This window comes from Salvelinus sp. IW2-2015, linkage group LG5, assembly GCF_002910315.2.
Source record: "Salvelinus sp. IW2-2015 linkage group LG5, ASM291031v2, whole genome shotgun sequence".
Taxonomy (NCBI): domain Eukaryota; kingdom Metazoa; phylum Chordata; class Actinopteri; order Salmoniformes; family Salmonidae; genus Salvelinus; species Salvelinus sp. IW2-2015.
Window position 1 is genome coordinate 22,049,532 of NC_036844.1, and position 27,693 is coordinate 22,077,224.

The 27,693-nt window shown below is 44.6% G+C and overlaps 1 protein-coding gene across 2 annotated transcripts; it reads right to left on the reverse strand.

Annotated features, from left to right (window-relative positions):
- Positions 1-224: 224 nt before the first annotated feature.
- Positions 225-27,685, reverse strand: LOC111964054 (ATP-dependent RNA helicase DQX1). 2 transcript variants are annotated; one of them, XM_023987732.2, is made up of 13 exons: positions 27,234-27,685; positions 15,054-15,427; positions 14,522-14,715; positions 13,753-14,194; positions 13,296-13,331; positions 10,697-11,005; positions 6,988-7,087; positions 6,704-6,862; positions 5,943-6,134; positions 5,643-5,768; positions 5,321-5,511; positions 4,845-5,035; positions 225-1,265 (listed from the first exon to the last, which is right to left on the reverse strand). In XM_023987732.2, exons 2-13 carry the CDS (start codon positions 15,369-15,371, stop codon positions 1,049-1,051), a joined length of 2,475 nt encoding a protein of 824 aa, XP_023843500.1. In that variant the 5' UTR covers positions 15,372-15,427; positions 27,234-27,685; the 3' UTR covers positions 225-1,048. The 2 variants fall into 2 exon arrangements, with proteins under 2 accessions (XP_023843500.1, XP_023843501.1); XM_023987733.2 differs by lacking the exon at positions 13,296-13,331 and having other exon boundaries at positions 27,234-27,682.
- Positions 27,686-27,693: the final 8 nt, after the last annotated feature.

Sequence of the window (27,693 nt, forward strand, 5' to 3'; positions counted from 1 at the left end):
CAACTATGCCATCGTATGGGAAGCCATTGAACAGCAGTAAATATGCTATCCTAATGAACTTATTTCCCAAATTCCCCATGCTACTTGAGTGAGAAACCTGAATGCGATGTTTCACCGACCACAGATTGTCCCTCAATAATTGAAGGGCTGAATGTATAACATGAAGTAGTTAACCATTTCAAGCTGAAATTCAACAAATAAACCTTTCATTTTGTTGTTCAACATATATTTAAAATATTTATTAGATAGAGGGAGGCTGACTCGACACCCTTGATTTACACACAAAATATTATTTCAACACATTGGAAACCCACTAGCATACAAAGAACAACAGTAACAAAAACTGGATTCTAAAGCTACGTACAATGGTAGATCGCCCTGTTTAAACCTAACTGAGCCCTGCGAATCACATGTCCAGTCCACATCAAGTCAGCTTCTATGATTGGGCTCTTCTACAGAGAGATCCTAGGTCAACCAATAGTTTCTACTGAAGAGATGGGTGCTGGTGCCACAACAGTCAAAAACACAAATTCCCTGGAAGTGACAGCATCAATGCCATACCTCACCAGTCATCATTGAAAGAATGCATGTCCACTTATTGACAGCTGACTGTCTCTTCAGTGAAGTATCAGGGACTCTTGTAGAATAGTCAACATTCATGGCAATATATAATTCCCAATATATATTACTTTGCATACCAGTATACAGTTTGTTTTATAGGAACTCTGTAGGTTCAGTCTGAAATTGCCCTTAACTCACACATTTTCATGTGCAAAAAATGCATTTAATCTCATTTAAGAAATATTTCACTAACACCTGTAGGTGAGCCCTTATTCACTCAGATTGAAACAACTGCCTCCATACAACATTGTATGGCTGGATTGTGTACTGTATGTACTCTCCCTCATCAACTGTCCATGCAATAGTACAGTATAGATCTATGGTGTGTTCCTGATAAAACTTGAGAGTATCCTGCATAGTGCATCCAAGTCCTCACTCTCAGGTTCTCCTCCCTTGGTTCTGCTTTCGGTTGCCCACACCATTCCCGTCACTGTATGACACACAGCTCAGTACTGTCTTGATTACGTGGATCTCCGGTCCTGTCTAAGTGTTCCTCAATGTGGCGTGTGTCATAGACCCCTTCTGGGCCCCTCTCCTGTACCTCCTCTGGGGGCAGCAGACTCTGTCTCAGCTCCATCAGAAGGTCCCGTCCCTCGCTGGACGGCAAGTTGCCTAGGTAGTACAGAGGGGCCAGCTCCACCAACCTGCACAGGAAACATTAATATGCCAAGGTTACCAAAGTAGGTTATCAACGTAATGCACTTAAATGCTTAGTTTACCTCAAAGTAATGACATGTGCACATCTCAGAAGATTGCTATATCATATTGACCTGGTTCCAGAGAAGTTTAATGCTTCTCGTTTTGCGATCTGATCATGTGCGATCTGATCATGTGCGATCTGATCATGTGCGATCTGATCACAAAAGACAACCTGGTATGCACCACTATCTTCTGACAGATAGTACAGTTTACTGTTTATCAGAGGACTAGTATTCCAAAAGGAAGTAAAGACACCACTATGAGGATGTCCCAGAGAAGTTCAGGGTTAGTGTACATTACACACTATCTACAGTTGAAGTCGGAAGTTTACATACACCTTAGCCAAATACATTTAAACTCAGTTTTTCACAATTCCTGATATTTAATCTTAGTAAAAATCCCTGTCTTAGGTCAGTTAGGATCACCACTTTATTTTAAGAATGTGAAATGGTGCAGAATAATAGTTTGAGAGAATGATTTATTTCAGGCTTTTATTATTTTCATCACAATTCCAGTGGGTCAGAAGTTACATAACTCAATTAGTATTGGTGCATTGCCTAAAATTGTTAACTTGGGTCAAACGTTTCGGGTAGCCTTCACAAGACTTTCCCACAATTAGTTCGTGAATTTTGGCCCTTTCCTCCTGACAGAGCTGGTGTAACTGAGTCAGTTTTTAGCTCCTTGCTCACACAACTTTTTCAGTTCTGCCACACATTTCTATAGGACTGAGGTCAGGGATTTGTGATGGCCATTCAATACCTTGACTTTGTTGTCCTTAAGCCATTTGCCACAACTTTGGAAGTATGCTTGGGTCATTGTTCATGTGGAAGACCCATTTGCAACCAAGCTTTAACCTTGAGAGGTTGTTCAATACATCCACATAATTTTCTCCCTCATGATTTCATCTATTTTGTGAAGTGCACAGTCCCTCCTGCAGCAAAGCACCCCCACAACTGATGCTGCCATCCCCATGCTTCATGGTTGGGATGGTGTTCTTTCGGCTTGCAAGCCCGCCCCTTTTCCTCCAAAACATAACGATGGTCATTATGGCAAAACAGTTCATTTTGTTTCATCAGATCAGAGGACATTTCTCCCAAACAGTATGATCTTTGTCCCATGTGCAGTTGCAAACTGGTGGCTTATCCTTGCTGAGTGGCTTCAGGTTATGTTGATATAGAGCTCATTTTGCTGTGAGATTACAGTGGGGCAAAAAGTATTTGAGTCAGCCACCAAATTGTGCAAGTTCTCCCACTTAAAAAGATGAGAGAGGCCTGTAATGTTCATCATAGGTACAATTCAACTATGACAGACAAAATTAGGGAAAAAAATCCAGAAAATAACATTGTAGATTTTTAATGAATCTTATTTGCAAATTATGGTGGAAAATAAGTATTTGGTCACCTACAAAACAGCAAGATTTCTGGCTCTCACAGACCTGTAACATTCTTCTTTAAGTGGCTCCTCTGTCCTCACTCGTTACCTGTATTAATGGCACCTGTTTGAACTTGTTATCAATATAAAAAACACCTGTCCACAACCTCAACAGTCACACTCCAAAACTCACTTATGGCCAAGACAAAGAGCTCGTCAAAGGAACACCCGAAACAAAATTGTAGACCTGCACCAGGCTGGGAAGACTGAATCTGCAATAGGTAAGCAGCTTGGTTTGAAGAAATCAACTGTGGGAGCAATTATTAGGAAATGGAAGACATACAAGACCACTGATAATCTCCCTCGATCTGGGGCTCCACGCAAGATCTCACCCGTGGGGTCAAAATGATCACAAGAACAGTGAGCAAAATCCCAGAACCACACGGGGGGACCTAGTGAACTGCAGAGAGCTGGGACCAAGTAACAAAGCCTCCATCAGTAACACACTACGCCGCCAGGGACTCAAATCCTGCAGTGCCAGACGTGTCCCCTGCTTAAGCCAGTACATGTCCAGGCCGTCTGAAGTTTGCTAGAGAGCATTTGGATGATCCAGAGAAGAGTTGGGAGAATGTCATATGGTCAGATGAAACCAAAATATAACTTTTGGGTAAAAACTCAACTCGTCATGTTTGGAGGACAAAGAATGCTGAGTTGCATCCAAAAAACACCATATCTACTGTGAAGCATGGGGGTGGAAACATCATGCTTTGGGGCTGTTTTCTGCAAAGGGACCAGGACGACTGATCCGTGTAAAGGACAGAATGAATGGGGCCATGTATCGTGAGATTTTGAGTGAAACCTCTTCCATCAGCAAGGGCATTGAAGATGAAACGTGGCGGGTCTTTCAGCATGACAATGATCCCAAACCAGCCCGGGCAACGAAGGAGTGGCTTCGTAAGAAGCATTTCAAGTCCTGGAGTGGCCTAGCCAGTCTCCAGATCTCAACCCATAGAAAATCTTTGGAGGGAGTTGAAAGTCCGTGTGCCCAGCAACAGCCCCAAAACATCACTGCTCTAGAGGAGATCTGCATGGAGGAATGGGCCAAAATACCAGCAACAGTGTGTGGAAAAACTTGTGAAGACTTACAGAAAACTTTGACCTCTGTCATTGCCAACAAAGGGTAATAACAAAGTATTGAGATAAACTTTTGTTTATGACCAAATACTTATTTTCCACCATAATTTGCAAATAAATTCATAAAAATCCTACAATGTGATTTTCTGGATTTATTTTTCTCATTTTGCCTGTCATAGTTGAAGTGTACCTATGATTGAAAATTACAGGCCTCTCTCATTTTTTTAAGTGGGAGAACTTGCACAATTGGTGGTGACTAAATACTTTTTTGCCCCACTGTATATAATTTTGTACTGTTCCCTCCAGAATTCACACGTCCCTTGCTGTTGTTCTGGGATTGATTTGCACTTTTCACCCAAAGTACGTTCATCTCAAGGAGACAGAACGCGTCTCCTTCCTCAGCGGTATGACGGCTGCGTGGTCCCATGGTGTTTATACTTGCATACTATTGTTTGTACAGATGAACGTGGTACCTTCAGGCGTTTGGAATTGCTCCAAGGATGAACCAGACTTGTGGAGGTCTACAATTTTTTTTCTGAGGTCTTGGCTGATTTCTTTTGATTTTCCCATGATGTCAAGCAAAGAGGCACTGAGTTTGAAGGTAGGCCTTGAAATACATCCACAGGTACACCTCCAATTGACTCAAATTATGTCAATTAGCCTAACAGAAGCTTCTAAAGCCATGACATATTTTTTGGAATTTTCCAAGCTGTTTAAATGCACAGTCATCTTAGTGTATTGTATTGAGTAAAACTTCTGACCCACTGGAATTGTGATACAGTGAATTATAAGTGAAATAATCTGTCTGTAAACAATTGTTGGAAAAATTACTTGTGTCATGCACAAAGTAGATGTCCTAACCGACTTGCCAAAACTATAGTTTGTTAACAAGAAATTTGTGGAGTGGTTGAAAAACGAGTTTTAATGACTCCAACCTAAGTGTATGTAAACTTCCGACTTCAACTGTACATGGATTTGCTCAACAACAAAAGTTCACAAAACATTTAAGGGTTACTCACATGTGGGGGTGCACCTCGGAGGCGGTGCAGATGCAGTTGTCGTGGGAGATGGTGAATTCGTGGTACAGCACCCAGGAGGGGGGGTTGAGGCGCGGCCGGCGACACAGGTAGGAGGAGAAGGGGTGGAGGTGAGCCACGTGACGGTGAGTCAACAGGAGGTAGTTACCTGAGCCGTCCACATCATGAGCCACCTGAAAAAGAGAGGAGAGGGGAAGGGAGAAGATGAGATCGAGAGAAACAAATACAGAAAGAACAGGAGAGACCGGGGGGGGCAAAAGACAGAGAGAGAGACACCAGAATGGAAAGAGAGGAGAATGTGAACATTTTGACAGACAGTAAGACAAAGACAAAGAGAGGAGGAAGAAATAGGGGGAGGATAGAGAGAAAGGTTAAGGTCTATAGACACAAACAAATGTTAGACACAAACAAACTAAATTACATCTTAAATGGAGAAGTGGACTGATGAGTCCTTTTACCTTGAGGAAGAACCCTGAGATGAGTGCACGCTTGATATTAGTGCAGTTGTCTTGGCAACCAAAGGAAGGAGGCGAGACGGGCAACTCTATTCGCTGCATCACCTCCAGCAGCTCCGCCCTGATCACCACAGCCAATCGTAATGCGGCGGGGTTCAGGAAGTTGGTAGTACACCAGGCATCATCCTCATTGTCTAAAATATGAATCAGAGAAACACACATATTAATATTCAAGGAGTAGAGATTGTGTGAAATGCATGTCTGTTCCATGCCTATGTGTGTAGATCCATGAGTGTGTGTGTGTGTGTGTGGTATATGGTCTCACGCTGTATGTAGGCGTTGTAGATGTTGATGAGGGTGAGGTGGTCTCCCTCGTTGTGCAACAGGGGGCGTCTGTGAGTGGCTGCTGCCTCCTCTCTCTGGGGTGTGGGGGTCACAAAGCAGGGGGAAGCTGGGAACACACACAGGTGGAGAATTTAAATGAATGACTGTTCAAAAACATAAATCTAAGTTATAGAAACAAAACAAAGCAATATTTTGTAATGCATGTAAAAAGGGTTAGTAAAGGCTCATTTTACAGCCAGTAATAAGCACCTTGGACAGTGTATGTGTGTGCCGTGTGTACCTGTGAGCATGGCAGCGATGGTGAGCAGCTCGTTGACACAGTCAAACTCGCAGGCAGCGATGAGGGCCTTGGCCAGCGGGGGCTCCAGGGGCAGCTCTGACATAATGATGCCCACCTCAGATAGGTTCCCATCATCATCCAGTGCTGCCAGGTAGTCCAGGTCCTCTAGAGCCTGCATCAGAGCCTCTGGAGCTGAGGGAGGGAGAGAGGAGAGAATAAAAGAGAGAGTGAGGATTGAAGAAAATGACGGATATGGAAAGATCTTATATTTTGCCTGATAACACAAAATAGAAGGCACCTAGTAAAAACATGAATCCTACATGAATCCCATGAATGGGTTCAAATATATTAAAAATAAATCTCAATTACTTTTACATACATTCAAAGTAAGTATTCAGATATATTTTATTTGAAAAGAAAAGTAGTTGAATATTTTAATGTATTTGCAAATACACTTGGAAAGTATTTGAAAATACTAAATGCATTTAAGCCAGGTATTAGAAAATAGTATTTGAAATAAACATTTGAAAATACAATTTGGTAGACTATTTGACTTTTACAAATAACCATTCAAATACTGAAATAAAAGTACTTGTTTTTGTGCAGTGTAATTGAAAATAGTCAAATACAAAGAAAAAAGTATTTTAAATACCATATACTCAAATACACATGTATTCGAACCCAGGTCTGGTGCAAGGTGCACTTTATTCATTCAAAGGAAACAGGGCTGAACTAGCTAGATGATGCACGGCCCTCCTTACCAGGCCTGTCCAGGAACTTGCACTGGCCCATGTCGGCGATGTCCAGTCTCTTGAGCAGCAGCACCAGGTGGCTGAGGTTCTCCTCCACCACCCCCGGGCTGCGGGTCTCCGCCATGCCCTCCACATACAGAGCCTGGGGGTACAGACGTAAACACAGACCTGGAGGAACAGGAGAGAGGGTTCAGAAGAATACACAGAGAGAGGATAGTTGTCCTGTAACAGCTTTGTATGTCCCTTCTGTCCATGATGATTTCTTACAACAGATTTGATTGACCTTAACCTACCTGGTAGGTCACCGTTTACCCTCTGCGTCCGCATGTCTGCCTGCTGCCGGCTGATTGGACGCAGGACCTGGGAGTCTGCTCTAATTTGAGGGTTGTAAACCTATGAGACGGAGGCAGGAAGAGTGGGAGGTTATGCATGGCACTGGGACTGGGTGCACCTCAAAAGTCTATTGAGGTTATGCAGTATTGTGGTTATTGTGGCCACACACAGAGATTCATACAAAGCTCGCCCTCCACATGGCAAATCTGACCATAATTCCATCCTCCTGATTCCTGCTTACAAGAAAAATTAAAGCAGGAAGCATTGACTAGGTCAATAAAAAAGTGGTCAGATGAAGAAGATGCTAACCTACAGGACTGTTTTGCTATGGAATTGGCATTGAGGAGTACACCACATCTGTCATTGGCTTCATCGATAAGTGCATCGATGACGTCGTCCCCACAGTGACGTACGTACATACCCCAACCAGAAGCCATGGATTACAGGCAGCATCCGCACTGAGCTAAAGGCTAGAGCTACCGCTTTCAAGGAGCGGGACTCTAACCCAGAAGCTTCAAAGAAATCCCGCTATGCCCTCTGACGTACCATCAAACAGGCAAAGCGTCAATACAGGACTAAGATCGAGTCGTACTACACCGACTCTGACGCTCGTCGGATGTGGCAGGGCCTGCAAACCATTACAGACTACAAAGGGAAGAACAGCCGAGAGCTGCCCAGTGACACGAGCCTACCGGATGAGCTAAACTACTTCTATGCTCGCTTCGAGGCAAATAACACTGAAACATGCATGAGAGCACCAGCTGTACAGGAAGACTGTGTGATCACGCTCTCCGCAGCCGATGTGAATAAGATCTTTACACAGGTCAATATTCACAAGGCCGCAGGGCCAGACGGATTACCAGGACGTGTACTGCGAGCATGCGCATACCAACTAGCAAGTGTCTTCACTGACATTTTCAACCTCTCCCTGTCCGAGTCTGTAATACCAACATGTTTTAAGCAGACCACCATAGTGCCTGTGCCCAAGAACACTAAGGTAACCTGCCTAAATGACTACCGACCCGTAGCACTCGCGTCTGTAGCCATGAAGTGCTTTGAAAGGCTGGTCATGGCTCACATCAACACCATCATCCCTGAAACCCTAGACCCACTCCAATTTGCATACCGCCCCAACAGATCCACAGATGATGTAGTCTCGATTGCACTCCACACTGCCCTTTCCCACCTGGACAAAAGGAACACCTATGTGAGAATGCTATTCATTGACCAAAGCTTAGTGTTCAACACCATAGTGCCCTCAAAGCTCATCAATAAGCTAAGGACCTTTGGACTAAACACCTCCCTCTGCAACTGACGGGCCACCCCCAGGTGGTAAGGGTAGGCAACAACACATCCGCCACGTTGATCCTCAACACAGGGGCCTGGTATGGCAACTGCTCGGCCTCTGACCGCAAGGCACTACAGAGGGTAGTGCGAGCGGCCCAGTACATCACTGGGGCCAAGCTTCCTGCCATCCAGGACCTCTATACCAGGCGGTGTCAGAGGAAGGCCCTAAAAATTGTCAAAGACTCCAGCCACCCTAGTCATAGATTTTCTCTCTGCTACCACACAGCAAGCGGTACCGGAGTACCAAGTCTCGGTCCAAGAGGCTTCTAAACAGCTTCTACCGCCAAGTCATAAGACTTGGACATGTGGCTACCCAGACTACTCGCATTGCCCAGTGGTGTGGGGAGGGGGGGGGGGGGCCTCACCACTGCCACTCTGTTGTCATCTATGAATTCAGTTGAAGTCGGAAGTTTACATGCACTTAGGTTGGAGTCGTTTTTCAACCACTCCACAAGTTTCTTGTTAACAAACTATAGTTTTGGCAAGTCGGTTAGGACATCTACTTTGTGCATGACACAAGTAATTTTTCCAACAATTGTTTACAGATTATTTACCTGTATCACAATTCCAGTGGTCAGAAGTTTACATACACTAAGTTGACTGTGCCTTTAAACAGCTTGGAAAATTCCAGAAAATTATGTCATGGCTTTAGAAGCTTCTGATAGGCTAATTGACATCATTTGATTCAATTGGAGGTTTACCTGTGGATGTATTTCAAGGCCTACCTTCAAACTCAGTGCTCTTTGCTTGACATCAGGGAAAATCAAAAGAAATCAGCCAAGACCTCAGAAAAAAATTATTGTAGACCTCCACAAGTCTGGTTCATCCTTGGGAGCAATTTCCAACGCCTGAAGGTACCACGTTCATCTGTACAAACAATAGTACGCAAGAATAAACACCATGGGACCACGCAGCCGTCATACCGTCAGGAAGGAGACGCGTTCTGTCTCTAGAGATGAACGTATTTTGGTGCAAAAGGTGCAAATCAATCCAGAACAAAGGCAAAGGACCTTGTGAAGATGCTGGTGGAAACAGGTACAAAGTATCTATATCCACAGTAAAACGAGTCCTATATCGACATAACCTGAAAGGCCGCTCAGCAAGAAGAAGCCACTGCTCCAAAACCGCCAAAAAAAGCCAGACTACAGTTTGCAACTGCTCATGGGGACAAAGGTCGTACTTTTTGGAGAAATGTCCTCTGGTCTGATGAAACAAAAATAGAACTGTTTGGCCATAATGACCTTAGTTATGTTTGAGGAAAAAAGGGGATGCTTGCAAGCCGAAGAACACCATCCAACCGTGAAGCACGGGAGTGGCAGCATCATGTTGCGGGGTGCTTTGCTGCAGGAATGACTGGTGCACTTCACAAAATAGATGGCATCAGAGGGAGGAAAATTATGTGGATATATTGAAGCAACATCTCAAGACATCAGTCAGAAGTTAAAGCTTGGTCGCAAATGGGTCTTCCAAATGGACAATAACCCAAGCATACTTCCAAAGTTGTGGCAAAATGGCTTAAGGACAACAAAGTCAAGGTATTGGAATGGCCATCACAAATCCTGACCTCAATCCTATAGAAAATGTGTGGGCAGAACTGAAAAAGCTTGTGTGAGCAAGGAGGCCTAAAAACCTGACTCAGTTACACCAGTTCTGTCAGGAGGAAAGGCCAAAATTCACCGAACTAATTGTGGGAAGCTTGTGGAAGGCTACCCGAAACGTTTGACCCAAGTTAAACAATTTTAAGGCAATGCTACCAAATACTAATTGAGTGTATGTAAACTTCTGACGCACTGGGAATGTGATGAAAGAAATAAAAGCTGAAATAAATCATTCTCTCAACTATTATTCTGACATTTCACATTCTTAAAATAAAGTGGTGATCCTAACTGACCTAAGACAGGGAATTTTTACTAAGATTAAATGTCAGGAATTGTGAAAAACTGAATTTAAATGTATTTGGCTAAGGTGTATGTAAACTTCCGACTTCAACTGTAGTCACTTTAATTTACTCTACCTACATGTACATACTACCTCAACTAACCAGTGCCCCCGCATATTGACTCTGTACCGACTCTGTTTATATTGTTATTTTTTACTGCTGCTCTTTAATTACTTACTTTTATCTCTTATTCTTATCCGTAATTTTTGAAACTGCTGAAACTGGTTAGAGGCTCGTAGTAAGCATTTCACTCTAAGGTCTACACCTGCTGTATTCGGCACATGTGACTAATAAAATCTGATTTGATTTGAGATGTGCCAGCTGTGTAGGATAGTGCAACACATACTCCTCCTCCTTCCCATCTCTAATAAATTAGTACTCACTGTCTTAAGTTGCATGCCTGTGTCTATGACATAGCGGACTCCAGATAGAGAGAAGGAGGCCTCCCCCAAGGTGTCTGTGAGGATGACCCTGCGCCTCGCTCCCGTCCCCATCCCTATCCCTGGCCCTTCCAGTCCTTCAGACCCATTGGACCCCTCCGTGTCCCCAGAAGGCCCCTCTGGCTCGGCTTCATAGACGCGCTGGGTAGCCCCTCCAAGGCCTGCGTGGAGGTGCAGAACTCTGAGGGTCCCCAGCTGAGGGCTCAGGGCCACAGACTCCTTCTCCAGCAGAGAGCCACACTCGTCAATCTCCTGAGAGAGAGGGAGGAGAGAGAAGAAAGGTTTGAGAATACATACTGTTCTATCCTGGGCACTTAGTCAATCTCTTGAGAAATGTTAAGTCCTGGCATTCTAAAAATCATCCAGCCATAACAAAAGTGAATTAGTGGACAAGTAGATAGAGTAATTTAAATGAAATGAGAACATGCTATTTATGCTACCTACATGCAGTGAAATGTAGTGTGTAAGGTACACATTGTCCCAAATGCATCCACTCTTTCCTCTCTCCACTCTGCCCCTCCAAGTCTATCATTTTTTCCCTCCATATGGCAGCTGAGTGGGAGTAGCTATGCTAACCAGTTAAAGGGATTGCACATAGGGCACAGAAGGCATTTAAAGGGGAAGAGTGGAACCAACTTCTCATCTTTGCCCTTACCCCACCCACTGCCTCCTTGCCCTGGTAAAGTCTCCATACTTTGTAATGGCTTCTTCTACTTAAGCTAGCTAGAACAATGGGTTTTCATTGTTTTAAAAAGTAAAAACATTTATCTATTTGAGCGTATTGGGACCTCTGTCCCTGTGCCCGTTCTCCTTTCTCATGTCTCTCCCCCTCTCGCACCCTCCCTCTTTGTTTCCCTCTCCCTAAACAGACAGTGCTTATCTGTGTCCTTGTTTACTTTGTTTACAGTGAGTCTTAACCAGATCCGTCCCCCTGGCTAGCTAGCTCTGTGTTTTGCAGCCTTGGCATCAACTACTGTACTGAAGTCCTGGTCTGCCTCAGGATTTGAAACCATATCCAGGAATTAGGCGAGGAGCTAGGGTGTGGTGATGTTGACATAGTGGCAGTGTGTGTGTGAGAGAAGTGGATGTGAATATGATGGGGCTCTGTGCTCTCTCTCTCTGCACGGCATGTACAGTTGAAGTCGGAAGTTTACATACGCCTTAGCCAAATACATTTGAACTCAGTTTTTCGCAATTCCTGACATTTAATCCGAGTAATAATTCCCTGTTTTAGGTCAGTTAGGATCACCACTTTATTTTAAGAATGTGAAATGTCAGAATAATAGTAGAGAGAATGATTTATTTCAGCTTTTATTTCTTTCATCACATTCCCAGTGGGTCAGAAGTTTACATACACTTAATTAGTATTTGGTAGCATTGCCTTTAAATTGTTTAACTTGGGTCAAATGTTTTGGGTAGCATGTCCATTTGGAAGAACCATTCGGACCAAGCTTTGACAGATGTCTTGAGATGTTGCTTCAATACAGCCACATAATTTTCCTTTCTCATGAAGCCATCTATTTTGTGAAGTGCACCAGTCCCTCCTGCAGCAAAGCACTCCCACAACATGATGCTGCCACCCCTGTTCTTCACGGTTGGGATGGTGTTCTTCGGCTTGCAAGCCTCCCCCTTTTTCCTCCAAACATAACGATGGTCATTATGGCCAAACAGTTCTATCAAACCAGAGGACATTTCTCCAAAAAGTACGATCTTTGTCCCCATGTGCAGTAGCAAACCGTAGTCTGGCTTTTTTATGGCGGTTTTGGAGCAGTGGCTTCTTCCTTGCTGAGCGGCCTTTCAGGTTATGTCGATATAGGACTTGTTTTACTGTGGATATACATACTTTTGTACCTGTTTCCGTCAGCATCTTCACAAGGTACTTTGCTGTTGTTCTGGAAATGATTTGCACTTTTCGACAGAACGCGTCTCCTTCCTGAATGGTATGACAGCTGCATGGTGTCATACCATGGTGTTTATACTTGCGTACTATTGTTTGTACAGATGAACGTGGTACATTCAGGCGTTTGGAAATTGCTCCCAAGAATGAACCAGACTTGTGGTGGTCTACAATTTTTTTTCTGAGGTCTTGGCCGATTTCTTTTGATTTTCCCATGATGTCAAGCAAAGAGGCACTGAGTTTGAAGGTAGGCCTTGAAATACATCCACCGGTACACCTCCAATTGACTCAAATTATGTCAATTAGCCTATCAGAAGCTTCTAAAGCCATGACATAATTTTCTGGAATTTTCCAAGCTCTTTAAAGGCACAGTCAACTTAGTATATGTAAACTTCTGACCCACTGGAATTGTGATACAGTGAATTATAAGTGAAATAATCTGTCTGTAAACAATTGTTGGGAAAATGACTTGTGTTATGCACAAAGTAGATGTCCTAACCGACTTGCCAAAACTATAGTTTGTTAACAAGAAATTTGTGGAGTGGTTGAAAAACAAGTTTTAATGACTCCAACCTAAGTGTATGTAAACTTCCAACTTCAACTGTATGTGTATTCTGGATGCGTTAAACAGGACACCTGACCCACCCTGATGCCATTCAGCAGTCTAAGATTACAGTGTCCCTGCAACAACAGACAAGGAAGATGGCATGTTACAAGACACAGCATTAAGAAACAACACAGTTCAATAGGGATTTACATGTAGAAGGAAGTCTAGCAGAAACTGACAAGAGGTGGGATAGAAAGGAAGGTCATTTAGCAGACACTTTTATCCAAAACGACTTACATTTAACCCATAATATATTCATATACTGTGTGGCCCGTGCGGTAAAATAATACCACAAGTCTGCTGTTGCATGCACCGACTAATCCTAACTAACTCGACCCAATGTAACCCACTGAGCCTTCTGAACCATTTCTCCGTACCAGCAGTAGGACTACTGGGCATCTATTGTCTAATGATATGATAAGGGTAAAAACTGCCCCAGTAGTTGATGAGACTAGCTATATATATTTAGTATAACGTGTGTGTGTGTGCATCTACCTGGGCACTGGAGAGAAAGACCATGACATCCCCTTCCTCTCCCCTGCGGTGGAGATCCAACACCATGTAACATGCTGCTGCCGCAGACTCCCTCCCTCCAGGATCCCTGTACACCGTTTCCACGACAACCGGTGGCCTCCTCCTTGTCTCTGTGTCGGGCGTATCTCTGACGGGCCGGTCCTCATCCACGACAGGCTCATCCAGCGTTAGAACCGGAACTCCCTCACCCAGGAAGGTGGCGAGGCTGGAGGCAAGGGAGGGGTCGGTGAGGAGGACCACGCGGAGGTCGTCGGGGCGCTGGCAGCACACGTCCAGCAGCAAGCCCAGAAGGACGTCGGAGGGCACAGTGCGCTCCTGAACCTCATCCACCACCAGCACCCCATACTGACGCAGCAGGGGGTCCGACATCATCTCCCCCAGGAGCAGAGAGTCACTGACGAACCTGAGAGAGGGAGGGGGGAGAGAGAGGGTGAGGGGGGAAGAGGGATCAGGGAGAGAAACAACCCCATCCCTTAATCCTATTGTCTTGCACTATTGTAAACCTCAGGGGAGAGAAAGAGAGAGGAGGAAACAAGGACTACAATATTCTTTCCCAGGTCGGGGAGAGCTTAAAGGAGGGTGGATAAATGAGTTAGAAGAAGATGAGTACGAAACGTGCCATCAGATTGGGTGATGTGTGTGTACCCAAGCTTGCACTTATGTGGTATGTGTGTGTACATACACATGCGCCAATGTTCATGCACACCTGGGTGTCTACATCTCTCCTCACCTAAGTAGTGTATCAGGGGTACAGCCATCGTCGTGGGGGACCCAGTAGCCCACCTCCAGGCCCAGACTCAGGTCCATCTCATCAGCCACCCTGAGGGCCAGACTCCCTGCAGCCACAGCATAGGGCTGGGAACAGCACACCAAGCCCTGAGAGAACTCATGGGACAGGGCGTACTCCACACACCACTGGGGCACCTGGGAGAGAGAGGATGAGGGAGAGAGAAAGAGGGAGACTAAGTGAGAGACTGATATGCACACAAAGTCAGTGTGTATAGCGTGATAGCCTGTGTGCTTAGTTGCTTGAGTTAGTACAGCTGTCTGTCTTTCTGTCTATCTTCAGTGTCTGAATATTGTGTACGTTTGGAGGGTCCCTAACCATATGTGTGTACGAGTGTGAATGTGTGTATCCTATGCCTAACTGTATGTTTGGCATGTTTCCCCACCTTTGCTTTCTCTTGGCTCTTCATCACCAGTGCTAATGTGTGTGCCTATACCTGTGTGCATGTTTTGTATGTACTTTGCATGCCTCTTACCTGTGTGCTCTTGCCTGTGCCACTGGGGGCACTGACCACCACCATGCTGTGTGTCTCCAGGTGCTCCAGCAGGCGGTACTTGAGGCCCCACAAGGGAAGCGTCTTCCTCTCCTCCAGCAGAGAGTAGTAGCGTGATGAGAAGGGCAAGCCATCATACGGGTTCACCTCCAGGTCCCCCAGGCCGCCCTCCTCCCCCACCTCATCCTCTAGGTCCCCGGACAGTAGAGAGGACATGGAGAGAGAGTCTAGGGCGGAGGGGGGGCGGAGGGTGGGGGGGGACGTTGTCAAGGGGGTGGCCACGGAGGGTGACGACATCATCGCAGGGTGGGTTGGGGAGAGGGGATGTGGGTGGTAACGGAGTGACTGGAGATTACCTGGGAAGAGGATCAGAGAAGAGATGCTGTTGTGTTGAAAGTTGTATAGCAAGTTTTAGATTTCACCCAACTTAGTTGATTGACCCCTGTCACTGAAGGAAATGTAATATACACTATCAGTCAAACGTTTGAACACACCTACTCATTCCAGGTTTTTTAAATATTTTTTACTATTTTCTACATTGTAGAAATAACACATATGAGAGATCATGTATAAACCAAAAAAAGTGTTAAACAAATCAAAATATATTTTATATTTAAGATTCTTCAAAGTAGCCACCCTTTGCCTTGATGACAGCTTTGCACACTCTTGGCATTCCCTCAACCAGCTTGATGAGGTAGTCACCTGGAATACTTTTAAATTAATAGGTGCCTTGTTAAAAGTTAATTTGTGGAATTTCTTTCCTTCTTAATGCGTTTCAGCCAATCAGTTGTGTTGTGACAAGGTAGGGGGCTATGGTAAAAGACCAAGTCCATATTATGGCGAGAACTGCTGAAATAAGCAAAGAGAAACGACAGTCCATCATTACTTTAAGACATGAAGGTCAGTCAATCAGAAAAGTGTCAAAAACCATCAAGCGCTATGATGAAACTGGCTCTCATGAGGACTGCCACAGGAAAGGAATACCCAGAGTTACCTCTGCTGCAGGGGATACGTTTATTAGAGTTAACTGCACCTCAGATTGCATCCCAAAGAAATGCTTCACAGAGTTCAACAGACACATCTCAACATCAACTGTTCAGAGGAGACTACGTGAATCAGGCCTTCATGGTGGAATTGCTGCAAAGAAACCACTTCTAAAGGACACCAATAAGAAGAAGAGACTTGCTTGGGCCAAGAAACCCGAGCAATGGACATTAGACCGGTGGAAATCTGTCCTTTGGTCTGATGAGTCCAAATTTTTGATTTTTGGTTCCAACCGCTGTGTCTTTGTGAGACGCAGAGTAAGTGAACGGATGATCTTTCATGTGTGGTTCCCACCATGGAGCATGCAGGAGGAGGTATGATGGTGTGGGGGTGCTTTGCTGGTGACACTGTCTGTGATTTATTTAGAATTCAAGGCACACTTAACCAGCATGGCTACCACAGCATTCTGCAGCGATACGCCATCCCATCTGGTTTGCGTTTAGTGGGACTATCATATGTTTTTCAACAGGACAATGACCCAACACACCTCCAGGCTGTGTGAGGGTTATTTGACCAAGAAGGAGAGTGAATAAGATGTATAAACTGATGGTAGAAGTCTAAGTGTTATTGTTTATTAGTTTACTCCAATTGGGGGAAGGGTGATAGGGTTTGCGGGGAATAATAAAGGTATATTCAAAAAAAAAAAAAAAGTATATCTATATAGGTATGTGTATGTATATATATATATGTATGCATATGTATATGTATGGGTATGTACGTGTATGTATATGGATATATATATTTACCCCAAAAATATTTTGGGGATTGGAAATGATGCAGACAATTACATTGATGGAAGCAACAATCTTTCCGCAATATTAAGCTGATCCACCCCCTGGAAAAAAAGGGGGGGGGGAAAGGAGAGTGATGGAGTGGTGCATCAGATGGCCTGGCCTCTACAATCACCCGACCTCAACCCAACCGCAGAGTGAAGGAAAAGCAGCCAACAAGCGCTTAGCATATGGGGGAACTCATTCAAAATGGTTGGAAAAGCATTCCAGCTGAAGCTGGTTGAGAGAATGCCAAGTGTGCAAAGCTGTCATCAAGGCAAAGGGTGGCTACTTTGAAGAATCTCAAATATAAAATATATTTTGATGTGTTTAACACTTTTTTGGTTACTGCATGATTCCATATGTGTTATTTAATAGTTTTGATGTAAAGAAAAACACTTGAATGAGTAGGTTTTTCCAAACTCTTGACTGGTATTGTATATCATATGTTATTTCAAAAATATGATGTATGATTCTGAGAGAGAAAGTTTAATGTAGTGTAAGAAGCCTCAAACCTTTCACAGGGCAATGTCAACCTTGACTAAATACGTATATAGTAACAGTTGTGCTATACAGAGTGCATCATTTCTAGTGTAGTCACTGAAGGCCTAGGAAGTCAGACAGCTTCAGTCAGAAAGCACAGAGCAGCTGTAGCTCTGTACAGCAGCTGTGGGCCTGTGCTATCCCATTCACTCCTGGAATGTCTGCATTTGCACAGTAGACATTAAGCAATACACAGACTTGCACTTACTGACACATGTACTCACTTATGGTTAACACCCACTCTAGACTGAGGCTGTCTTTGTACATTCACAAGAAATCTCTGATAAAAATGGTATAAGAGTAACTTAACTAAAACGATGGATAAAATAATTGATATGACTCTAAGATGGATGGGATGGGTACAATATGAATATACTGCATGAAATAAGTAGGCTACGGTTCTTACATAAGGTAATAAGAGCTTGGGTAGATTTTGTAATGGGTACACCTCAATTGATATGTCAACAAAGTTGACAAGTGGCAATAAAATGCAAATTAATTACTTAAAAATCATACAATGTGATTTTCTGGATTTTTGTTTTAGATTCCGTCTCTCGCAGTTGAAGTGTGCCTATGATAAAAATGACAGACCTCTACATGCTTTGTAAGTAGGAAAACCTGCAAAATTGGCAGTGTGTCAAATACTTGTTCTCCCCACTATATATATATATATATATATATATATATATATATATATATATACACATATTTCACCTTTATTTAACCAGGTAAGCCAGTTGAGAACAAGTTCTCATTTACAACTGCGACCTGGCCAAGATTAAGCAAAGCAATGTGACAGAAACAACAACACAGAGTTACAAATAAACAAACATACAGTCAATGACACAAAAGAAAAGAAAAATAGAAACAAATTCTATGTACAGTGTGTGCAAATGTAGAAGAGTAGGGAGGTAGGCAATAAATAGACCCAGGAGGCAAAAATAATTACAATTTAGCATTAATACTGGAGTGCTAGATGTGCAGATGATGAATGTGCAAGTAGAGATACTGGGGTGTAAAAGAGCAAGAGGGTAAGTAATAATATGGGGATGAGGTAGTCGGGTGTGCTATTTACAGATTGGCTGTGTACAGGTACAGTGATAGGTAAGCTGCTAAGACAGCTGATGCTTAAAGTTAGGGAGGGAGATATAAGACTCCCTCCCTATAAGACTTTTTGCAATTCGTTCCAGTCATTGGCAGCAGAGAACTGGAAGGAAAAGTGGCCAAAGGAAGTGTTTGCTTTGGGGATGACCAGTGCAATATACCTGCTGGAGCGTATGCTATGGGTGGGCGTTGCAATGGTAACCAGTGAGCAGAGAGTAGGCGGGGCTTTACTTAGCAAAGACTTATAGATGACCTGGAGCCAGTGGGTTTGGCGACTGATATGTAGTGAGGGCCAGCCAACGAGAGCATACAGGTCGCAGTGGTGGGTAGTATATGGGGCTTTGGTGATAAAACGGATGGCACTGTGATAGACTACATCCAGTTTGCTGAGTAGAGTGTTGGGGGCTTGAGTGAAGCATGAGTGAAGGATACTTTGTTGCGAAATAGGAAGCCGAATCTAGATTTAATTTTGGATTGGAGATGCTTAATGTGAGTCTGGAAGGAGAGTTTACAGTGTAACCAGACACCTAGGTATTTGTAGTTGTCCACATATTCTAGGTCAGAACCGTCCAGAGTAGTGATGACAGTTGGGCAGGAGGGTGCGGGCAGCAATTGGTTGAGGAGCATGCACTTAGTTTAACTAGCATTTAAAAGCAGTTGGAGGCCACGGAAGGAGTGTTGTATGGCGTTGAAGCTCGTTTGGAGGTTTGTTAACACAGTGTCCAAAGAAGGGCCAGATGTATACAGAATGGTGTTGTCTGCGTAGAGGTGGATCAGAGAATCACCAGCAGCAAGAGCGACATCATTGATATATATAGAGAAAATATTTGGCCCGAGAATTGAACCCTGTGGCACCCCCATAGAGAATGCCAGAGGTCCGGACAACAGGCCCTCCGATTTGACACACTGAACTCTATCTGAGAAGTAGTTGGTGAACCAGGCGAGGCAGTCATTTGAGAAGCCAAGGCTATTGAGTCTGCCGATAAGAATGCGGTGATTGACAGAGTTGAAGGCCTTGGCCAGGTCGATGAAGATGGCTGCACAGTACTGTCTTTTATCGATGGTGGTTATGATATTGTTTAGGACCTTGATCATGGCTGAGGTGCACCCATGACCAGCTCGGAAACCAGATTGCATAGTGGAGAAGGTATGGTGGGATTCGAAATGGTCGGTGATCTGTTTATTAACTTGGCTTTCGAAGACTTAAGAAAGACAGGGCAGGATGGATATAGGTCTATAACAGTTTGGGTCTAGAGTGTCTCCCCTTTTGAAGAGGGGGATGACCGCGGCAGATTTCCAATCTTTGGGGATCTCAGATGATACGAAAGAGAGGTTGAAGAGGCTAGTAATAGGGTTTGCAACAATTTCGACTAATACTTTTAGAGAGGGTCCAGATTGTCTAGCCCAGCTGATTTGTACGGGTCCAGATTTTGCAGCTTTTTCAGAACATCAGCTGTCTGGATTTGGGTGAAGGAGAAGCAGGGGGGGGTTGGGAAAGTTGCTGCAGGGGTGCTGAGATGTTGGCCAGGGTAGGGGTAGCCAGGTGGAAAGCATTGCCAGCCGTGGAAAAATGCTTATTGAAATTATTGATTATCGTAGATTTATCGGTGGTGACAGTGTTTCCTATCCTCAGTGCAGTGGGCCGCTGGGAAGAGGTGCTCTTATTCTCCATGGACCTTACAGTGTCCCAAAACTTTTGGGAATTAGTGCTACAGAAAGCAAATTTCTGTTTGAAAGAGCTAGCCTTAGCTTTCCTGACTGACTGAGTATATTGGTTCCTGACTTCCCGGAAAAGTTGCATATCGCGGGGGCTATTTGATGCTAATACAGAATGCCACAGGATGTTTTTGTGCTGGTTAGGGCAGACAAGTCTGGGGTGAACCAAGGGCTGTATCTGTTCTTAGTTCTACATTTTTTGAATGGGGCATGCTTATTTAAGATGGAGAGGAAAGCACTTTTGAAGAGCAACCAGGTATCCTCTACTGATGGGATGAGGTCAATATCCTTCTAGGATACCCAGTCCAGGTTGATTAGAAAGGCCTGCTCGCTGAGGTGTTTTAGGGAGCGTTTGACAGTGATGAGGGGTGGTCGTTTGACCGAGGACCCAATACGCACGCAGCCAATGAGGCTGTGATCGCTGAGATCCTGGTTGAAGACAGCAGAGGTGTATTTAGAGGGCAGGTTGGTCAGGATGATATCTAAGAGGGTGCCCATGGTTACGGATTTAGGGTTGTACCTGGTAGGTTCCTTGATGATTTGTGTGAGATTGAGGGCATCTAGCTTAGATTGTAGGACCCGGGGTGTTAAGCATGTCCCAGTTTAGATCACCTAACATTACGAACTCTGAAGATAGATGGGGGAGCGATCAATTCACATATGGAGTCCAGGGCACAACTGGGGGCCAAGGGGGGTCTATAACAAGCGGCAACGGTGAGAGACTTGTTGCTGGAAAGGTGGATTTTTAAAAGTAGAAGCTCGAATTGTTTGGGCACAGACCTGGATAGTATGAAAGAACTCTGCAGACTATCTCTGCAGTAGATTGCAACTGGTGGCGTTCCTAAGCCAGGATTCAGACACGGCTAGGACATCCGGGTTGGCGGAGTGTGCTAAAGCAGTGGATAAAATAAACTTAGAGAGGAGGCTTCTAATGTTAACATGCATGAAACCAATGTTTTTACGATTACAGAAGTCAACAAATGAGAGCGCCTGGGGAATGGGAGTGATGCTGGGGGCTGCATGGCCTGGGTTAACCTCCACATCACCAGAGGAACAAAGGAGGAGTAGGATAAGAGTACAGCTAAAGGCTAAAAGAACTGGTTGTCTAGTGCGTTCGGAACAGAGAGTAAAAGGAGCAGGTTTCTGGGCGCGGAAGAATAGATTCAAGGCATAATGTACAGACAATGGTATGGTAGAATGTGAGTACAGTGGAGGTAAACTTAGGCACGAGGTAAACTTGAGTGACGATGAGAGAGGTTTTGTCTCCAGAGGCACCATTTAAGCCAAGTGCGGTCACCGCATGTGTGGGGGGTGGAACATAAGGGCTAGCTAAGGCATATTGAGCATGACTGGAGGCTCTACAGTGAAATAAGACAAAAATTACTAACCAAAACAGCAATAGACAAGGCATATTGACATGAGGGAGAGCCATGTGTAGCCGAGTGATCATAGGGTCCAGTGACTAGCTAGGCGAGCTGGAGGCACGGCGATTCAGACAGTTAGCAGGCTGGGGCTAGCAGCAGGCTAGCAGATGGGCCTCAGGGGAACATCCCAACGGGAGAGTCTGTTGAAACCCCCTTGGACGGTTACGTCGGCAGACCAGTCGTGATGGATCGGCAGGGCTCCGTGTCTTTAGCAAAGGGTCCAGGCCAATTGGCAGAAGAGGTATTGAAGCCCAGGAATTATCTGATGGAATTCTTCAGCTAGCTGGGAGAAGGGCCTAGCTCCAGGCTAGCTCCAGGCTAACCGGTGTTTGCTTCGGGACAGAAATTCCCTCGGACGGTTACGTCGGTAGACCAGTCATGATGGATCGGCGTGGCTCCGTGTCGGCAGCAAAGGGTCCAGGCCAATTGGCAAAAGAGGTAATTGAAGCCTAGGGATTGCTTGATGGAATCTCTTCGGCTAGCCGGGAGATGGGCCTAGTTCGAGGCTAGCTCCAGGCTAACTGGTGCTTGCTTCGGGACAGAGACGTTAGACAGGAGTAGCCACTCAGATAGCAGCTAGCTAGCTGTGATGATCCGGAGTAAAGGTTCAGAGCTTGCGGTAGGAATCTGAAGATGTGGTAGAGAAAAGCAGTCCGATATGCTCTGGGTAGATATCGCGCTGTGCAGGCTGGCAGGAGTTGCCCGGGCTGAGGCTGGCAGTCCGCGTTAACGGTGATGACCGCTAGCAGTGGCTAACTGACTACTAGCTGGTAGCTAGTTAGCTCGCTAGCTTCTGAAGGGGGTTCTGGTTCAAAAGAGTAAAAATAGCAGATCCATACCACATTGGGTGAGGCGGGTTGCAGGAGAGTATGTTCAGTCCGTAGATGGAAAATGAGATTAAAAAAAATAATACAAATATATACAAAATATATCTGAAGAAAAACAATATATACAAGGGACGGGACATCCCCACTGCTACGCCATCTTGGAAAGAAGACGGCAGGATGATTAGTTAGTCATAAATGATGACTAACCCAAACACAGTAGGGAACAATGAGGGCTAAGGATTTATAAAATAACAAATATTAATAATTATTTTCAATGATGTTCTGATTTAATCTCTTCAGTTTTTGTTAGAAAATGAAAGGGTTAACACCGAAAACCCAAAAAATATCCAATCAGGATTTTTCTTTGGTGGTCTATGAGGAGATAAATCTACCTAGCTAAGTCAGCCATTGGCTAGGCCATCAGACGCTTGAATGAAGGCATCTGCCATTCAACTGTACAATTGCAACATTTTGGAGTGATATTGACTTGAAATGAGTGGGACCATTTTTACAAATATTTATGGAAACTTCTGCCTTCTTGAAGGCCATCAGGCCACTGTACAATAGCAAGAAGTTACGTTTTTTGCAATGGGAAGTACTAGTTTCAATTGGGTAATGCTTAGCCTAATGGTTGTGTTTTTGAATTCTTATTGGGACCTACTAGCTTATTTTGTCCGAGTGAATGAACTGCTTATCCTTTATTAAAGTGACCAGTGATTCCATGACTATGTACAGTGCCTTGGGGATGCGTTTTTTTTTGTTTTTTTTAATGTTTGCTAATATATAACAAATACAAAACAGATATACGTTATTTACATAAGTATTCAGACCCTTTGCTATGAGACTCGATATTGAGCTATTGTGCATCCTGTTTCCATTGATCATCCTTGAGATGTTTCTACAACTTGATTAGAGTCCACCTGTGGTAAATTCAATTGATTGGACATGATTTAGAAAGGCACACACCTGTCTATATAAGGTCCCACAGTTGACACTGCATGTCAGAGCAAAAACCAAGTCATGAGGTCAAAGGATTTGTCCTTTAAAGCTCCGAGATAGGATAGTGTCGAGGCACAGATCTGGTGAAGGGTACCAAAAAATGTCTGCAGCATTGACGGTCCCCAAGAACACAATGGCGTCATTCATTCTTAAATGGAAGAAGTTTGGAATCACAAAGACTCTTCCTAGAGCTGGCCGTCCAGCCAAACTGAGCAATCGGGGGAGAAGGGCCTTGGTCAGGGAGGTGACCAAGAACCCGATGGACACTGTGAAAGAGCTCTAGAGTTCCTCTATCGAGATGAGAGAACCTTCCAGAAGGACAACCATCTCTGCAGCACTCCACCAAACAGGCCTTTATGTTAGAGTGGCCAGATGGAAGCCACTCCTCAGTAAAAGGCACATGATAGCCGGCTTGGAGTTTGCCAAAAGGCACCTAAAGGACTCTTAGACCATGAGAAACAAGATTATCTGGTCTGATGAAACCAAGATTGCATCACGTCTGGAGGAAACTTGGCACCAGTCAGGATCGAGGGAAAGATGAATGGAGCAAAGTACAGAGAGATCCTTGATGAAAACCTGCTCCAGAGCACTCAGGACCTCACACTGGGGAGAAGGTCCACCTTCCAACAGGACAACGACCCTAAGCACACAAAGACAATTCAGGAATAGCTTCGGGACAAATCTCTGAATGTCCTTGAGTGGCCCAGCCAGAGCCCAAACATGAACCCAATCAAACATCTCTGGGAAGACCTGAAAATAGCTGTGCAGCAACACTCCCCATCCGACCTGACAGAGCTTGAGAGGATCTGCAGAGAAGATTGAAAGAAACTCTCCAAATACAGGTGTGCCAAGCTTGTAGCGTCATACCCAAGAAGACTCTAGGCTGTAATTGCTGCCAAAGGTGCTTCAACAAAGTACTGAGTAAAGGGTTTCAGTTTTTTTATTTGTAATAAACTTGCAAAAAATATATAAAAACCTATTTTGATTTGTCATTATGGGGTATTGTTTTGATGCACCTGTACTGACCTCGCCTTCTGAATGATAGCGGGGAGAACAGGCCGTGACTTGGATGGTTACCTTTGCTTTCTTGGGTACAGGAACAATGGTGGACATCTTGAAGCATGTGGGGACAGCAGACTGGGATAGGGAGAGATTGAATATGTCCGTAAACACTCAAGCCAGCTGGTCTGCACATGCTATGAGGACACGGTTAGGGAGACCGTCTGGGCCGGCAGCCTTGCGAGGGTTAACATGCTTAAACGTCTTACTCACGTTGGCCAATAAGAACGAGAGCCCACAGTCCTCGGGAATGGGCCGCGTCGGTGGCACTGTGTTATCCTCAATGCGAGTGAAGAAGGTGTTTAGCTTGTCGGGGAGCAAGACGTCAGTGTCCGCGATGTGGCTGGTTTTCCCGACGTGGCTGGTAATCCGTGATTGTCTGGAGTCTCGTGTCTAAGCCATTGAATTGCGACTCCACTTTGTCACTGTACTGAAGTTTTGCCTTTTTGATTGCCTTACGGAGGGCATAACTACACTGTTGTTATTCAACCATATTCCCAGTCATCTTACCATGGTTAAATGCGGTGGTTCGCGCTTTCAGTTTTGTGCGAATGCTGCCATCTATCCACAGTTTTTGGTTTGGGTAGGTTTTAATGGTCACAGTGGTAACAACTACCGTATACACTTCCTGATGAACTCAGTCACCGTGTCAGTGTAAACGTTAATGTTATTCTCAGAAGCAAGCCGGAACATATCCCAGTCCCAGTCAAAACAATCTTGATGCATGGATTCCGATTGGTCAGACCAGCATTGAATAGACCTTAGCAAGGGTACTTCCTGTTTGCATTTCTGCCTACAGGAAGGAATGAGCAGAATGGAGTCGTGATCTTATTTGCCAAAGGGAGGGCGGGGGAGGGTCTTGTAGCCTTCACGGAAGGGAGAGTAACAGAGGTCAAGAGTTTTTGAAGTGCGAGTACTACAGGCAATGTGTTGATAGAACTTTGGTAGTATTTCCCTCAAATTTGCTTTGTCACCAGCTAGAATAAATGCAGCCTCGGGATATGTGGTTTCCAGATTGCACAAAGTCCAGAGTAGTTCCTTGAGGGCCATTGTGGTATCGGCTTGAGGGGGAATATACACGGCTGTGACTATAACTGAAGAGAATTCTATTGGGAGGTAATACGGTCTACATTTGATTATGAAGTATTCTAGGTCGGGTGAACAAAAGGAATTGAGTTCCTGTATGTTATCACAATCACACCATGAGTAGTTAATCATGAAACATACTCCTCAACCTTTCTTCTTCCCAGAGTTTTATATAATAACAATAATGCTAAGTTGGTTAGATGCTAGAAGCAGAGCTGCCATGTCTGTCGGCGCCAGCTTCACCATCTGGCAGTCCGACGGACTAATCTGGGTTTGGTGGATGCCAGGAGAACGCTACCTGCCCCAATGCATAGTGCCAACTGTAAAGTTTAGTGGAGGAGGAATAATGGTCTGGGGCTGTTATTCATGGGTCGGGCTAGGCCCCTTAGTTCCAGTGAAGAAAAATCTTAACGCTACAGCATACAATGACATTCTAGACGATTCTGTGCTTCCAACTTTGTGGCAACAGTTTGGGTAAGGCCCTTTTCTGTTTCAGCATGACAATGCCCCCGTGCATAAAGCGAGGTCCATACAGAAATCGTTTGTCGAGATCGGTGTGGAAGAACTTGACTGGCCTGCACAGAGCCCTGACCTCAAACCCAACAAACACCTTTTGGATGAATTGGAACGCCGAATGCAAGCCAGGCCTAATCGCCTAACATCAGTACCCAACCTCACTAATGCTCTGGTGGCTGAATGGAAGCAAGCCCCCGCAGCAATGTTCCAACATCTAGTGGAAAGCCTTCCCAGAAGAGTGAAGGCTGTTATAGCAGCGAAGGGGGATCAACTCCATATCAATGCCCATGATTTTGGAATGAGATGTTGGATGAGCAGGTGTCCACATACACTACATGACCAAATGTATCTTCTGATCCATGGTTACCTGCAACTCGCCTGTTTGGCACTTGCCTATGTTTAATGAGCACACTGACATAGGCCTGCATACAAAAACAAAGCATACACAGTGATTATATTGGCTATGGGGAAAACATTAGACCTCATCTCATAAGGTGAGTCCATCCATGGGGAAAGATAGGGGGGGGTTGGTGATGTTCAACATCATGTGGGAATCACGTGGGAGGGGTCTAATGTCAGTTTGGAGTTTACAGTAGACAATAAGAAAGAGCACTGGATGCATGACATCACGTGTTGTAACCATGTTATAACGTTAGCAAACAATGACTAGTCCTATTTTTTTTTTTTTTACATCTATTATTTACTATCATGCAAACAAAATCATTGTAATATTGGCACGTAGCCGATTTGGCATTATGTTCAAATGCATCACAACTGTATGGCCATGACAATATATAAGACTAATCTTTATACTGTTTTTGGTCATGAGAAACTACGGATGACGACACCGGTACCAGTCAACCCACAATAACTACAATAACTCCCCCTGCCTTCGTTCTCTTCTTTCCTTATATGCCTCATTTCCTGCCCACCTCGAGTCCAGTAGGCCTATATCGACCTGCCAGGAACTACGTGTCAGCTGACAGTCACACACGCACGATAGGAGGGAAATATAATGAAGACCACTGGGAGAGACGAAAACAACCACGTAGACAAATGTCATTGGCATCTTACCTCCGACACATTTCTCTGGAGTCTCCTAAAATCCCCACCAAGGCGCGGGATATCCAGCAAAACAATATAACCCGCTGCGCTGTCAGTGAAACGTTCTACTGCTCACTGTTGTTGCACACACATTTCTTGGAAGAGACAATATGCGGATACAATGTTTCATTTTTTTGCAACTATTCACAGATTTTCTCTTCGGTTCTTCTCGGCCTCTGGTTTCTCCGTAACCGTTGACATTAATTAATAAAATAGAGCTCGTCGTCTGCTGTTGATCTATCGAATCGCTTGCCTGGCTAAGCAAACTCCTTGCTCCGGTCAAACGCTCGCCACGCCCACAGACGTTAGTTTCTGAAGTATGTTGTGAACATAGAGCCACAGAGTTTCTAAACCCAGAGGCGTAACATCCCAAGACTTCCGGGAACGCTTGAGAAACAGACCAAACAGACCATTTGCGGTTTGAGAAGTC

Bases quoted from the DNA above. Each gene is read 5' to 3' on its own strand.
- LOC111964054 (XM_023987732.2), bottom strand. From the start codon at position 15,371: ATGATGTCGTCACCCTCCGTGGCCACCCCCTTGACAACGTCCCCCCCC. The intron at 5,512-5,642 runs GTGAGACCATAT...TTCATATTTTAG, and splicing joins CTACAACGCCTACATACAGC to ACAATGAGGATGATGCCTGG. The intron at 5,036-5,320 runs GTAAAAGGACTC...TCTCTTTTTCAG, and splicing joins TCTCAGGGTTCTTCCTCAAG to GTGGCTCATGATGTGGACGG.